The sequence below is a fragment of the Herpailurus yagouaroundi genome, unplaced genomic scaffold (assembly GCF_014898765.1).
Source record: "Herpailurus yagouaroundi ecotype Mexico unplaced genomic scaffold, PumYag 194, whole genome shotgun sequence".
Classification (NCBI taxonomy): Eukaryota; Metazoa; Chordata; class Mammalia; order Carnivora; family Felidae; genus Herpailurus; species Herpailurus yagouaroundi.
In genome coordinates, this window is record NW_024412425.1 from 570,417 (window position 1) to 584,871 (window position 14,455).

Consider the following 14,455-nt stretch of genomic DNA (forward strand, 5'->3'; position numbering starts at 1 on the left):
AATGAATAAGTTATTGATTTGGGGGAGAATTTGTGATTTAGTAATATTGAGCCTTCCATCTTAGACATAGGTTTGATTTTCTCCTGGGATATCTTGTACATGTTTCTCTGGTTCACTCACTGGGACTTTACTATTTTTACTTATTTATTTATGACTTGGATCTTTTTTTCCCCCCCTAATCAATTACTACTCTTGCATTTTTACTGCTGATCTTGGATCTGGCTACTTTGTTGAACTCACTCTTACTTGTTTTAGAATAGCTAGACAGCTAATTCTCCATACTTTCCTGGCTAGAGGATCCTGTTAGGGTAACAAAATGCCAGTTTAGTTCTTTCCAACTTTTATAACTCATTTCTCACCCCTTCCCCTTTGGCGAAGAGTTTCAATACAATGTTATTGGTAGTGGTGATAATAGACAATTCTTGTGTTGTCCGAGAGTTTTGAAGGATTAACGCTAAGGCTTCACTATGAGGTATGGTGTTTTCAGATTTCGAGTAGAAGTCCTTTATCAAATTCTATTTCTGATTTGCTAGTAGGTTTTTAAAAAGCAGGTGTTGACCATTACCAAATGCTTTTTATGCACTTATCAATGTGATCAGATGGTTTTTCTGCCATCTACATTATTCTTATGGGAAATCATTTACCTTATTCTGCAATCTGGAATGGCTTGTGATATATTGGAGTTACCTGCTCTTGAAACATTTGGGGGAAGTTGACCTTAAGATCATCCATGCATGACGCCTTTTTGGTAGGTCTCTATGATTTCAACTTCTTCTGTGGATGTTGGTTTATTCAGATTTATTGCTTTTTCCTGGGATAAATGTTTGTAATTTATATTTGCCTAGAACAATATTTTATCTAGGACTTCAGATTCATTGGCATAACTTTATGCATGATGTTTTTTATGATTCATTTGCATCTGAAGGTATATTTTATTCGGTCTTCCTGATATTCATTTGTTTCTTCTCTAATTTTTCTGGATCAATTGCCCCAAATTTTATAGTTTTATCAGTCTTAAAAAAACAAACAAACAGCTTTTGGTTTGCTGATAATCTTTCCTACTTATTTGGGGGGAAGGTTATTTCGTTAATTTCTGCTTTGTTGATTCACTGCCCTCCCCCCATTTTAGTGTTTATTCTGTATTCTCCAGGTTTTGGTATGGGGTGCTTTCTTTGTCATTCAGTTCCCCAAAAATGTAATGTCAGATTATTTACACCAATTATTTAGAAATGTATTTTTGAACCTATGGGTACCTGGATTGTTCTTTGGTTGTCTTTTTGCAGTTGATTGCTAATTTTATTCAATGAACATGTTCTGAACGATATAAATCCTTAGGAATGTGCTGAGATTTCCCTTTTGACCTAATATGTGGAGGTTTTTTTGTTTTGTTTTGGAAGTGTTCTGTATGTTTTTAAAGGATGTTTTAAAGGATACTGGTTGTTGGGATCAGAGAGCTGACTATGCAAGTTTATTAATTCTCTAATTCTTGTTCCTTACTTTTTTTTTTCTGTTTGATATTTTGCCTTCTGGAAGGTATAATAAACTCTCTCATTATTAGTGACAATATGTTAGTTTCTCCTTTTAGGTGTATCAGTTTTTGCTTTATATATTTTGAAGTTATATTGTCATGTGCATGAGGATTTATTATATTAACATGACATCAGTGAATTATTCCTTTCCTCAGTATGAAATATCCTTTGTTTTCCTTCCTTATGATTTTTGCTTGTATTGCTTCCTTTTCTTAACATTTCTCATTTATTCATTCATTCTTCTTTTTTTTTCTTGAGAATTGATTTTACCATACTGTTTTATTTCTTTTTAAAAAAATTTTTTTACATGTATTTACTTTTGATAGAGAGAGACCGAGAACAAGTGGGGGAGGGGCAGAGAGAGAAGGAGACACCGAATCCCAAGCAGGCTACAGGCTTTGAGCTGTCAGCACAGAGCCCAACATGGGGCTCGAACTCACAAACCGCAAGATCATGACCTGAGCCGAAGTCGGACGCTTAGCCGACTGAGCCACCCAGGTCCCCCATACTGTTTTATTTCTGACACACTATTAGCAGTAACTGGTATAAAGCTATTCTTTTGTGTCATTTTTTTCCTCCCATATCTCCCTTCTTACTTCTATCTCTTCTTCCACCTTATAGACACACTTTCTAATGTGTTTAATTTCTGATTCTTGGATATGTCTATATTCTAAAAAGATGTATAGTGCTTTATGTATTTTTTTTTGTTTTTCATAGGTTTTTAATTTACAAAAATGGTATTAAATGAATTTCTACTTCTTTTTGCTCCATGTTTTTTTTAATTTAATTTTTTATTTTAAAAAATGTATATCCAAATTAGTTAGCATATAGTGCAACAATGATTTCAGGAGTAGATTCCTTAGTGCCCTTTACCTATTTAGCCCTTCCCCCTTCCCACAACCCTCCCCCAGGAACCCTCAGTTTGTTCTCCATATTTATGAGTCTCTTCTGTTTTGTCCCCCTCCCTGTTTCTATATTATTTTTGCTTCCCTTCCCTTATGTTCATCTGTATTGTCTCTTAAAATCTTCCTATGAGTGAAGTCATATGATTTTTGTCTTTCTCTGACTGACTAATTTTACTTAGCATAATACCCTCCAGTTCTATCCACAGTGTCGCAAATGGCAAGATTTCATTCTTTTTGATTGCCGAGTAATACTCCATTGTGTGTGTGTGTGTGTGTGTGTGTGTGTGTGTGTGTACACCACATCTTTTTTTTTTTTTTTTAATTTTTCTTTCTTTTCAACGTTTTTATTTATTTTTGGGACAGAGAGAGACAGAGCATGAACGGGGGAGGGGCAGAGAGAGAGGGAGACACAGAATCGGAAACAGGCTCCAGGCTCTGAGCCATCAGCCCAGAGCCTGACGCGGGGCTCGAACTCACGGACCGCGAGATCGTGACCTGGCTGAAGTCGGACGCTTAACCGACTGCGCCACCCAGGCGCCCCTACACCACATCTTCTTTATCCGTTCATCCATCGATGGACATTTGGTCTCTTTCCATACGTTGGCCATTGTTGATAGTGCTGCTATAAACATTGGGGTGCATGTGCCCCTTTGAAACAGTATACCTGTATCCCTTGGGTAAATACCTAGTAGTGCAATTGCTGGGTCGTAGGGTAGTTCTATTTCTAGTTTTTTGAGGAACCTCCATACTGTTTTCCAGAGTGGCTGCACCAGCTTGCATTCCCATGCTCAATATTGTTTTAAGACCATATCATGTTATTATTTATATGTCTGGTTCATGGCTTCTTTTTAAAAAGATTTTATTTAGGGGCGCCTGGGTGGCGCAGTCGGTTAAGCGTCCGACTTCAGCCAGGTCACGATCTCGCGGTCCGTGAGTTCGAGCCCCGCGTCAGGCTCTGGGCTGATGGCTCAGAGCCTGGAGCCTGTTTCCGATTCTGTGTCTCCCTCTCTCTCTGCCCCTCCCCCGTTCATGCTCTGTCTCTCTCTGTCCCAAAAATAAATAAAACGTTGAAAAAAAATTAAAAAAAAAATAAAAAGATTTTATTTATTGGGGCACCTGGGTGGCTCAGTCGGTTAGGTATCCGACTTTGGCTCAGGTCGTGATCTCAGTTCGTGGGTTCGAGCCCTGTGTCATGCTCTGTGCTGACATCTCAGAGCCTGGAGGCTGCGTCAGATTCTGTGTCTCCCTCTCTCTGCCCCTCCCCGCTCTTGCTCTATCTCTGTCTCTCTCTCCCAAAAATAAATAAGCATTTAAAAAATTTTTTTAAGATTTCATTTATTTATTTTTTAAGTTTATGTAGTTTGAGAGAGAGCACAAATACACAGGTAGGGAAGGGGCAGAGAGAGAGACAGAGAGAGGGAGAGAGAATTCCAAGCAGCCTCCATACCACCAGTGCAGAGCCCCATGGGGGCTCGAACTCATGAACCATGAGTTCATGCCCTGAGCCGAAGTCAGATGCTTCACCCAGGAGCCCCAGATTTTATTTATTTTTAAATAATCTCTACACCCAATTTGGGGATCAAATTCACAGCCCCAAGATTAAGAGTTGTGTGCTTTACCGACTGAGCCAGCCAGGTGCCCCTGATTCATTGCTTCTGATTGCTGCATAGCTCACCATCTCTATTCACTGGCTAATGAAGATCTACATTGCCTTGAATTCTTTGCTACTACAAATAATACTTCATCAGTCTTGCAATTGTATCCTCTAGGACTTGTGTGAGAGTTTTTCTGGATTATACATCTAAGGTTGAGATTGCTGGATCGTAGAATATACATACTGAATTATACCAACTGGAGGGGCGTGATAGTTCCAAATAACACATGTCTTCACTAACTTCCTCTAGCTTAGGTCCCCTGGTTCCACTAGTTCCTTTCCGAGCTTCTATGTAATTTTTAAAATTTAAAATTTTGATTTTATTTCCTCTCTGAGCTTCTCAATTAGGCTACTCTGATGGATTTAAACCAGCATGTTGTCATTTCCTAACTGATTATGAATGGGGTTGAGCATCTCTTCAGACTTGTCGGCCATTTGGATTTTCTTTTGTGTTAATTGTCTATTCATTTTTGTGCCAGTTTTTTTTTCGGTTGATTTTCCATTCTGAAATATTTGCAGGATTTTGTTTATTCTGGAGATTAATCACTTTTTCTTTTGAAGCCGAAAATATCTTCTCCCAGTCTTTCCCTCATTAGTTAACTTTTTCGGTTATGTCTTTGTTCGGGAGAAATCTTTAATTTTAATACGTCACGGGTGTCTCATTTTCATCATGTAGCTTATGTTTTCTAGATTTAAGAATCTTTAAAAAAATGTTTATTTATTTATCTTGAGAGAGAGCATGTGTGTGAGCAGGAGAGGGGCAGAAAGAGGGAGAGAGAAACCAAAGCCAACTCCACGCTCACTGCAGAGCGTGACTTGGGGCTTGATCTCACGACCGTGAGATCATGACCTGAGCCGAAATCGAGAGTCGTAACCTTAACCTGCTGAGCCACCCAGGCGCCCCTAGGCTTAAGAATCTTTCTTCATTCCAAAGTCATAAAGATATTCTACATTTTTCTACTAGCTGTTATGGGTTGAATTACATCCCCCATCCCAAATACACTGAAATTCTAACTCTAACCTTTGGTACTCCAGAATATGATCCAATTTGGAAATAGGGTAGTTGCAGATGTAATGACTTAAATTAAGATGAGGTAATACTGGAGTAGCTTAGGCACCTACTGCAATGTGACTGGTCTTATAAGATGACAGCCACTTGAAGATAGACACACGCAGGGGAAAGGCAGAGATGGACGTCATGGGGCTGCAAGCCGTGGAACTTCAGACATCGCCAGCAAACCAGTAAAAGCTAAGAAGAGGCAAAGAAGGATTCCCTGCAGGTTTCAGAGGGAACATGGCCCTGCTGACACCTTGATTTTGGACTTCTAGCTTCCAGAATTGGGACACAGTATGTTTCTGTTAGGTTAAGCCACCCAGTTTCCGGTACTTTGTGCTGGCAGAGCTGGGAAAGTAATATACTAGCTTTATAGCTTTAGCTTTAATATTTAGGTCTTTAATCCATTTATTTGGCCTTTGTATTATGGTGAGAGGGAGGGAACCCACTTTTCTTGTAAGGAGCCAGTTTTCCCCATATCCTTTAGCAATCCGTGTCTTCCCTTCTGATTAGGCCGCTTATTCTGAAAAAAAATCACTGGTCCTTTCAGATACATGTGTCTAATTCTGGCCTCTCCGTTCTGTTCCTTTGATCAGTTTGTCTGTTCGTGTACCATACGGTCTTTGTCTTCTTTTGTAAACTCTAGCTTGTTAGTGTATCTTATCTGATTCAGAAGATCCCCACCCAGCCCCCACCTTTGGCCAATTCTCATCTACTTGTGGGTACTGATTCTTAAACATGCATTTTTTTTTTTTTTGAATCGAGTTATCGTTTCTCAGAAAAAAATATTTCTGGAATTTGGACTTGCTTAAATTTATAGATTGATTCAGGTGGAAGAGCCATCTGAATAATATTAATTGTTGCATTCCTAAACATGGCTTACTTCCCCGTTTGTTTGATTTCTTTTGCGTCCTTTAATAACATTACATTTTTTTTCTTCATAAATGTCTTGTGAATGGATGGGTGAGTACTTAGATTCCTTTATAATTTTTTTAAAGATGGTTTTATTTATTTATTTAGAAGCTTATTTATTCTGAGAGAGAGAGCATGAGCAGGGGAGTGGCAGAGAGAGAGAGAGAGAGAGAGAGAGAGAGAGAATGCCAAGCAGGATCCACGCTGTCAGTGCAGAGCCCGACGCAGAGCTCGATCCCACGGACTGTGAGATCATGACCTGAGACAAAACCAAGAGTCGGACACTTAACCAACTGAGCCCCCAGGTGCCTGGTTTGGGTTTTCTGTATGGAATATGCCAAATCACATCCAAATAATGACACTTCTGTCATCCTTCCTCCCTTTCCTTATATACATATTTATTTATTTACTTATTTTTAAATTTTTTAAAAAGTTTATCTTGAGAGACACAGAGACAGTGCAAGTGGGGAGGGGCAGAGAGAGAGAGAGAGAGAGAGAGAGAGACAGAATCCCAAGGAGGGTTCATGCTACCAGCACAGAACCCGACACGGGGCTCAAATTCACCAAACCGTGAGACCATGACCTGAGCCGAAACCAAGAGTCAGATGCTTAAACGACTGAGCCACCCAGACACATCTTATGTATATATTTTTATTCATAATAATATTTATAACGACAGGACCCCCAGGAGTGAACAATAATGGTGATGGAGGCCAGCTATGTCTTCTTACTGTCCTTGGAGGGAATAAGGTTCTATATTAAGCATGAAGTTTGTGGTAGATGAGTCTTTATCAAATTATAGATATTTGATATTTGATATAGATATAGAGATTCTCTCCCTAGTTTTCTGGGAGTTTTTGTCATTAATAGGTGTTGAACATTGTCAATTTTTTGTTTTTTTAATCTGTGGAGGCAAACACGTGACTTTCCTAGTTTACTCCATTGTATAGTGCCTTATGTTATTAACTTTCTGGTGTTTATTTAAAACTTTTTTTTTAATGTTTTTATTTATTTTTGAAACAGAGAGAGACAGAGCATGAGCGGGGGAGGGACAGAGAGAGAGGGAGACACAGAATCCGAAGCAGGCTCCAGGCTCTGAGCTGTCAGCGCAGAGCCCGAGGCGGGGCTCAAACTCATGGACTGTGAGATTATGACCTGAGCTGAAGTCGGACGCTTAACCTGACTGAGCCACCCAGGCACCCCAACTTTCTGGTGTTTATTAAAACCTACTTGATGACATTTTATTTTATTTTATTTTATTTCTTAAAATTTTTAATGTTTATTTGTGTGAGAGAGAGAGAGAGAGAGAGAGAGAGAGCGCAAGGAGCGGCGAGGCAGAGAGAGACAGAGACAAAGAATCCAAAGCAGGTATCCAGGCTCTGAACTGTCAGCACAGACACTGACTCGGGGCTCGAACCCACCAACCGTGAGATCATGACCTGAGCGGAAGTCGGATGCTTAACCGACTGAGGCACCCAGACACCCGATATTTTAATTTTTAGACTCAATTGTTATTTGTATTCTATTATTGAAGTTTTGGGGACTCTATATTTTTGCTTTTTAGAGCCGTCTGCAGTAGAGTTTGGACTGAGGTACAACAAAGAGAGTCCAGAACAGAATGCTTCAGAAGACATTTATTTCACACACACATACCCCCCCCCCCAAACAGAGTGGTTGGGTGGCCCCATTTTAAGAGGTCAGAGGTCCCAACTTTCGTCTGGCCCAGCTCTGAGCATCATCCCAACTCGCATGGCCGAAGCCATCCCGCTGTCCCCACAATTCCTGCGCTCACGTGTGCGAGAAGACACAACTCGCGGGTATGGAGCGATTCGTTTCATTTTAAGGACATGACCGGAAGTGGCCACCTTACTTCTGCTTACATCCCACGGGTCCAAATTACTCGCGTGGCTACAGGAGGCAAAGTGCAGCAGCAACTGGGGGTTTGGTCAGAAAACCAGAAACTGAACCAGTGATGCGGAACAGTCTGCCAACCGAGGAGAGAGGCCTCGGAAGAGCCCAACCCTGCCAGCACCGCCATCTTTGCATATATAGCTTCCAGAACTGTGAGAAAATTTCGTTTCTGTTGTTGTTTGAGTCACTCAGTCTGTGGTACTTCGTGGCTGGCCGCTCTGGTGACCTAACACCGTCTCCAGGGCGATGATTTCAGACACGTCTTAGCCCCAGAAGAAGGCACTGCGGGGACGCCTGGGTGGCTCAGTGCATTGAACGTCCGACTTCGGCTGGGGTCATGATCTCGCTGTTCTTGAGTTTGAGCCCCACACCGGGCTCGTCGCTGTCAGAATGGAGCCCGCCTCAGATCCTCTGTACCGCCCCCCCCGCCACTCTCTCTCTCAAAAATAAATAAAACGTTAAAAAAAAAAGAGAGAGGCACTAAGCTTCGAGGGCCTCTCCAAAGCTGTTCATGTCACACCCACAGCACAGCCTGGTTTGGCAGACAGAGAAACCCAGGCCTGGGATGTGTCTCACTGATACGTCAGGACATTTCTTCTTTCAGGGTGTCATTCAAATCCTTCTGCTCAGCAAGGAATCTGAGGACAGATGACATCTCAGGGAAGCTGCAGACTCTTCCAGCTGAGTTGGCTGGCAGGACGTGTGGGATGTGCGGGGAAGGACTGGGGGAGAGGTGAGAACAGCAGAGGTGAGGAAGAGGGGAGGAAACACTCTCGCAGTCACGAAACCAGATTTCTTTCAATGGGCGTGGGTGAGGAAGGCACTGCAGGAGGTCTAGAAGCTTCGAGGGAAGTGCAGGAAGGGAAGGGTGTATGGGGGAGTTCATGACTAAGGGATCCAGAGGTGGCACAAATGTCCCAGCCTCTTCTGCCTCTCTTGATGAGGTCAGGAGGCTACTTTACTCATGGCTAATTGGCATCCATTAACCTTGATGATTTCCTTCTCTCAGTTTCTATGTATGACAAATTCATTCTGTCACTGGAAAAATATTTTTTTTTAATATTTTCGTTTATTTATTTTTGAGGGAGAGAGACCCACAGAGCACATGCAGGGGAGGGACAGAGAGAAAGGGAGACACAGAATCCGAAGCAGGCTCCAGGCTCTGAGCTGTCAGCGCAGAGCCCGACGCGGGGCTTGAACCCACGGACTGTGAGATAATGACCCCACGGACTGTGAGATAATGACCCCAGCTGCAGTCAGATGCTTAACTGACTGAGCCATCCAGGCTCCCTGAAAAAATATTTTTTTTAAGTTTATTTATTGGGGTGCCTGAGTGGCTTGGTCGGTTAAATTTCCAACTTTGGCTTAGGCCGTGATCTCACGGTTTATTTAAACCTGACCACACTCTCCTTCCCAAATATCCCTGTGAAGAACATACTGTTATCACTCTCTTGTTACAAATGAGGAAACTGAGGCACAGAGTTTAAAATTACTCATCCAGGGCCCACACCGATCATCAGTGGAGCCAGGATTCTAACAGGGCAGCCAGATCTGTAATCATTTCTGCTCTGATGAACAGTCTGTCTTCCATCTTCTGTCCTTAGGGCGCCTACGTGGCTCAGATCATGATCTCCCTGTTCGTGAGTTTGAGCCCCTCATCGGGCTCCATGCTGACAGCTCAGAACCTGAAGCCTACTTTGGATTCTGGGTCTCCCTCTCTCTCTGCCTTTCCCCTGCTTGTACTCTGTCTCTCTCTCAAAAATAAATAATAAATTTTTAAAAAGTTTATTTAAACTTTTTAAAGCAAGCAGAGGAGAGGCAGAAGAGAGAGAGAGAGGGAGAGAGAATCCCAAGCAGGCTACGGTTCCATGCTAAGCCCAATGCAGGACTCAATCCCACGAGCCATGAGATACCACAAACTGTGATCTGAGCTAAGATCAAGAGTCAGACGCTTAACCAACTGAGCCACCTGGGTGTCCCTGAAAAAATATTTACTGAGCATGGTCACTATACTGTCACATAGCAATGGCACAGACAGCCACTGCTTTCACGCTGCTCCGGTCTGGGTGGGCAGGAGGGGCACTGAGCAAGTGAGGTGGGTGGGGGGGGGGGGGGAGTGTTAAGTATTTCAGAAGGGGCAATAGGGGCACTGCAGGAGTACTTGTACAGAAAGAACCTGCTGGATGTAAAGGCCTCAATGAGGAAGTTGAGACCTGAGAGATGAAGTGGGGGTGGGTAAAGAGAGTTCCAGGCAAAGAGAACTGTGTTGTGAAAGCCCTAAAGCAATTAAAGTATCAGTGGCTGGACTGCAGAGTGACCAAGGCAGTGGCAGGACCTGAGGCAGCAAACAGAAGCCTGCTGGGAAGAGCTTTCTAGGAAAAGGTGAGGATTAAATTAAATTAAATTAATTTATTTATTTATCTATTAAAAAAATTTTTAATGTTTGTTTTTGAGAGAGAGAGAGACAGAGCATGAGCAGGGGAGGGGCAGAAAGAGGGGGAGACACAGAATCCAAAGCAGGCTCCAGGCTCCGAGCTGTCAGCACAGAGCCCGACGTGGGGCTCAAACTCACAAACCACGAGATCACGACCTGAGCCCAAGTCGGACACTAACCGACTGAGCCACCTGGCGCCCGTATCTTATTTATTTTGCTAAAGTTTATTTATTTATTTTGAGAGCGAAAACACACCATCAGGGTAGGGGCAGAGAGAAAGAGAGAGAGAGAGAAGAGAGGGAATCCCAAGCAGGCTCTGCACTGACAGTGCGGAGCCCGATGCGGGGCTTGAGCCCACGAACCATGAGATCATGACCTGAGCTGAAACCAAGAGTCCAATGCTTAACAACTAAGCCACCCAGGCGTCACAAGATAAGGATTTTAGACTCTCTCTGGAGGCCGTGGGAAACTATGGAGGGGTTTAGGCAGTGTGGCTGGACCTTCCCTGTTCGTGGGCAAAATGAGGAATTAATCGTAGAGTAAGCAAAGCCGTTGCAGCTTCAGGCAAGAAGTGTTGGTGGCTTGGAGGAGGGCCGCTTCTCTAGGGACTGAAAGAAATGACAGAGAACTTCTGGAACATTCTAAAGGATCTGATAGGGGGTGAAGGAGAAGGAAGAGCTGAGTGTGACTGTCAGATTTCTCAGGGGACTGTGTGAAGAGCTGGAAGACAAGGGGGTCTGGTTGTCATTCTAGGAGATCCGTCAAGGGCAAGCAGGGTGAAAAAAAATAGGAGTCTGGAGAGGGAATAGTATTATCTGGAAACAGCCAATATGCCAATATGATAACACATTATATTACCGTTCACAATAGTTGCTGTCTCTCCTGAAGGATACCCAGTTGATACGAGGCTCGGCTGTATGACTCACAATGAAATGTGAACACGAGTGACGTTGTACCTTTTCTTTTCGTTTCTTTTTTTAACTTTCTTTTTTTTTTTTAATGTTTATTTATTTTTGAGAGACAGAGAGATACAGAGCACCAGCAGGGAAGGGGCAGAGAGAGTGGGAGATACAGAATCTAAAGCAGGCCCCAGGCTCTGAGCTGTCAGCACAGAGCCCGACGCGGGGCTCGAACCCATGAACTGCGAGATGTTGACCTGAGCTGAAGTCGGATGCTTAACCGACTGAGCCACCCAGGCGCCCCAACGTGTATCTTTTCTGAGTGGAAGATTCAAAAGCCAGCTCATGGCTGTCCACACGTCTTTTCCCTCTGCCAGGGGATCGGCGATGTTTCAGAGGCTGCCCATGAATGAAGAGCCTGGGTGCGTGAACAAAGACGTGGAGCAGAGCCCAGCCAACCCGTGTCGGACAAGGAGACACCGGTGAGTCTCTACCTTTGTTTGTGTGAACCACCGGATTTGGGGCTCATTTGTTTCTGCGGCATATGCTGACTACCCCTCTCCTCCTCTGGACCTTGTTCGGTGAGTGGGGGTACCAAAGAGCCTTCAGTTAGGATTGTGGGAGTATCTTCGGGGAAGGAGCTGGTTTTCCTTAGGGTGCAAGTTGGAAGGAACATTCAGGGGGAGGTTCGTAGGGGTCACCGTGGAAGAGTTTGGGAAGGATGGAGGGAGGCAGGAGATGGGCAGAGAAAGACAACGCAGAGAGCAATGCGGATGAGAGAGGGGGGCCTGTATTGGGGGTGATTCCCAAGGAAAGCAAGGACAGGAACCATGATGAATTTGGTCATGATGCCCCTGGGAGGGCACTGGGCTCTCAGGCTCAGAAGCACATATTTCTGTGAAAGCAGCCCCCCAGTTCTTCCCTCGGTCCCATGATGAGATACATCTGGCCCGAGCTGTTCGTCACTCCACCCTGAATGCCAGCTCTCTGTGGGATGAACAGAGGAATGAAATTTATGCATCTACGCTCTCGGTCAGATTCCCTCCATTCCCCGCCATCAGCAAAAGGCCATCATCTATGAACCAGGATCAACTCTTGGCTCATGTTAGTGACTGTGGACAAGTTACCCAACCTCTCTGACCTTGGTTGCCTTAGCTTTAAAATGGGATGATAATAGTAGGGGCATCTGGGTGGCTCAGTCGGCTAAGTGTCCGACTTCAGCTCAGGTCACCATCTCATGGTTCACGTGCTGACAGCGTAGAGCCTGGAGCCTGCTTCGGATTCTGTGTCTCCCTCTCTCTCTCTCTCTCTCTCTGCCCCTCCCCCACTCCTACTCTGTTTCTCCCTCTCAAAAATAAATAAACGTTAAAAAATTTTAAAAATAATAAAATAAAATGGGATGATAATAGTTATCTAATTCATGGGACTGTTCTCAGAACTGAATGAGACGCTGGACAGCCATCCAGATTTTTGGCAATGTTTAATCCTAATGTTAGTAATGACATCTACGCTGGTGCCCAGTGCAGACAAATGGTCACTCCTCTCTGCTCGAATGCCACGCATTTTATTCAGTCTCCCTGCCCCCAGCCTTAGCAGAGAGGAAAAGGGACTTGTCCAAAGACCCAATCTAGAGCTTTCCCTACTATACCAGAGAAGGAAGTGGTTCTCTCAACTAGTGAGGAATGCAACTCAAAGAAACATCCAGCAGGCAAGGGAGTGTATTAGTTTCCTGTTGCTGCTGTAACAAATTACTGCAAACTTAGAGGTTTCCACCAATATAAATTTATTATCTTCTAGCTTGAGAGGTCAGAAATCTGAAATGGGTCTCACTGGGCTAAAACCAAGGTGTCCCAGGGCTGCATTCCTTCTGGAAAATTGAGGGCAGAAGCCATTTCCTTGCCTTTTCTAGCTTCTGGAGGCCACCTGTATTCCTTGTGTCCACCTCCACATCTTCTGACACTTCTGCCTCCCTCTTTCATTTATAAGGACCCTGGTGGTTACATTGGGTCCACTTGGATATCCAAGATAATCTCTTCAGCTCAAAATCCTGAACTTCATCTCGTCTGCAAGGTTCCTTTTGCCAGGTCAGATAATACACTGGCAGGCTCCAGGGATTAGAACATTGGGGGTGGGGGGGGGCATGATTTTACCTAGCACAGAAGGCAAGTTGAAAATTGGCTCTCAGGCCTCAGAGACTTTTTATGTCCCTCCTGCTCTCCCCAGCAGTGCGCTGATCTCTTCTTTATTTCCCTCTTTTTTACCATTTATTTCAGCTCCTGCAGCTCATTTTAAAATAGGTATCATCAGCTAGAGGTATTTCCTCCAAATCCCCTAATCCTTAGGAATGGTGGTCCCAGTTAATGCCCCCTCTGTTTCTGTCCACCAGAATGAGCTTGATCAGACAGGGTTTCCAGGTGGAGCCTTGTCTAGGACAACACAGTCCAAGAGGAATTGAATGTGAGCTATAAATGTGAGTTACATATGTAATTTCAAAATTTCTAGGAGTCTCGTTTAAAGTAAAGTAAAAGGGCTCCTGAGTGGCTCAGTCAGCTGGGCGTCTGACTTCTGCTCAGGTCATGATCTCGCGGTTCATGGGTTCAAGCCCCGAGTCAGGCTCTGTGCTGACAGCTCAGAGCCCAGAGCCTGCTTTGGATTCTGTCTCCCTCTCTCTCTGCCCCTCTCCCACTCACGCTCTGTCTCTCTCTCTCTCTCTCTCTCAAAAAATGAATAAACATTAAAAAAATTTTTTTTTTTTAAGTAAAGTAAAGGGGCACCTGGGTGGCTCAGAGTTTGAGCGTCTGACTTCTGCTCAGGTCTTGATCTCACAGTTTGTGGGTTCGAGCCCTGCGTCAGGCTGTGTGCTGACAGCTCAGAGCCTAGAACCTGCTTCAGATTCCATGCCTCCCTCTCTCTCTCTGTCCCTCCCCCACTTGTGCTCTCTTTCTCAAAAATAAATAAACATCAAAAAAATAAAAAAAAAATAAAGTGAGAAGAAATACATGGAATTAATTTTAATAATATATTTTTGTTTAATCATATATGTAAAAAACACCATTTCAGATGCATTCAATATAGAAATTATTAATGAGATATTTTATATTAAGTCTTTGAAATCTGGCATGTATTTTATACCTTAGCACATCTCGGTTCAGGCTAG

At 43.6% G+C, this 14,455-nt stretch overlaps 1 protein-coding gene across 1 annotated transcript in view; it reads left to right on the forward strand.

The window, feature by feature from the left end:
* The first annotated feature begins 11,606 nt into the window (after nucleotides 1-11,606).
* LOC121011449 (zinc finger protein 780A-like) overlaps nucleotides 11,607-14,455 on the forward strand; it is a 44,973-nt gene continuing 42,124 nt past the window's right edge. Inside the window, 1 exon segment of the mRNA XM_040445862.1 lies at nucleotides 11,607-11,780. Coding sequence (XP_040301796.1) covers nucleotides 11,644-11,780 — 137 coding nt within the window. The 5' untranslated portion in view covers nucleotides 11,607-11,643.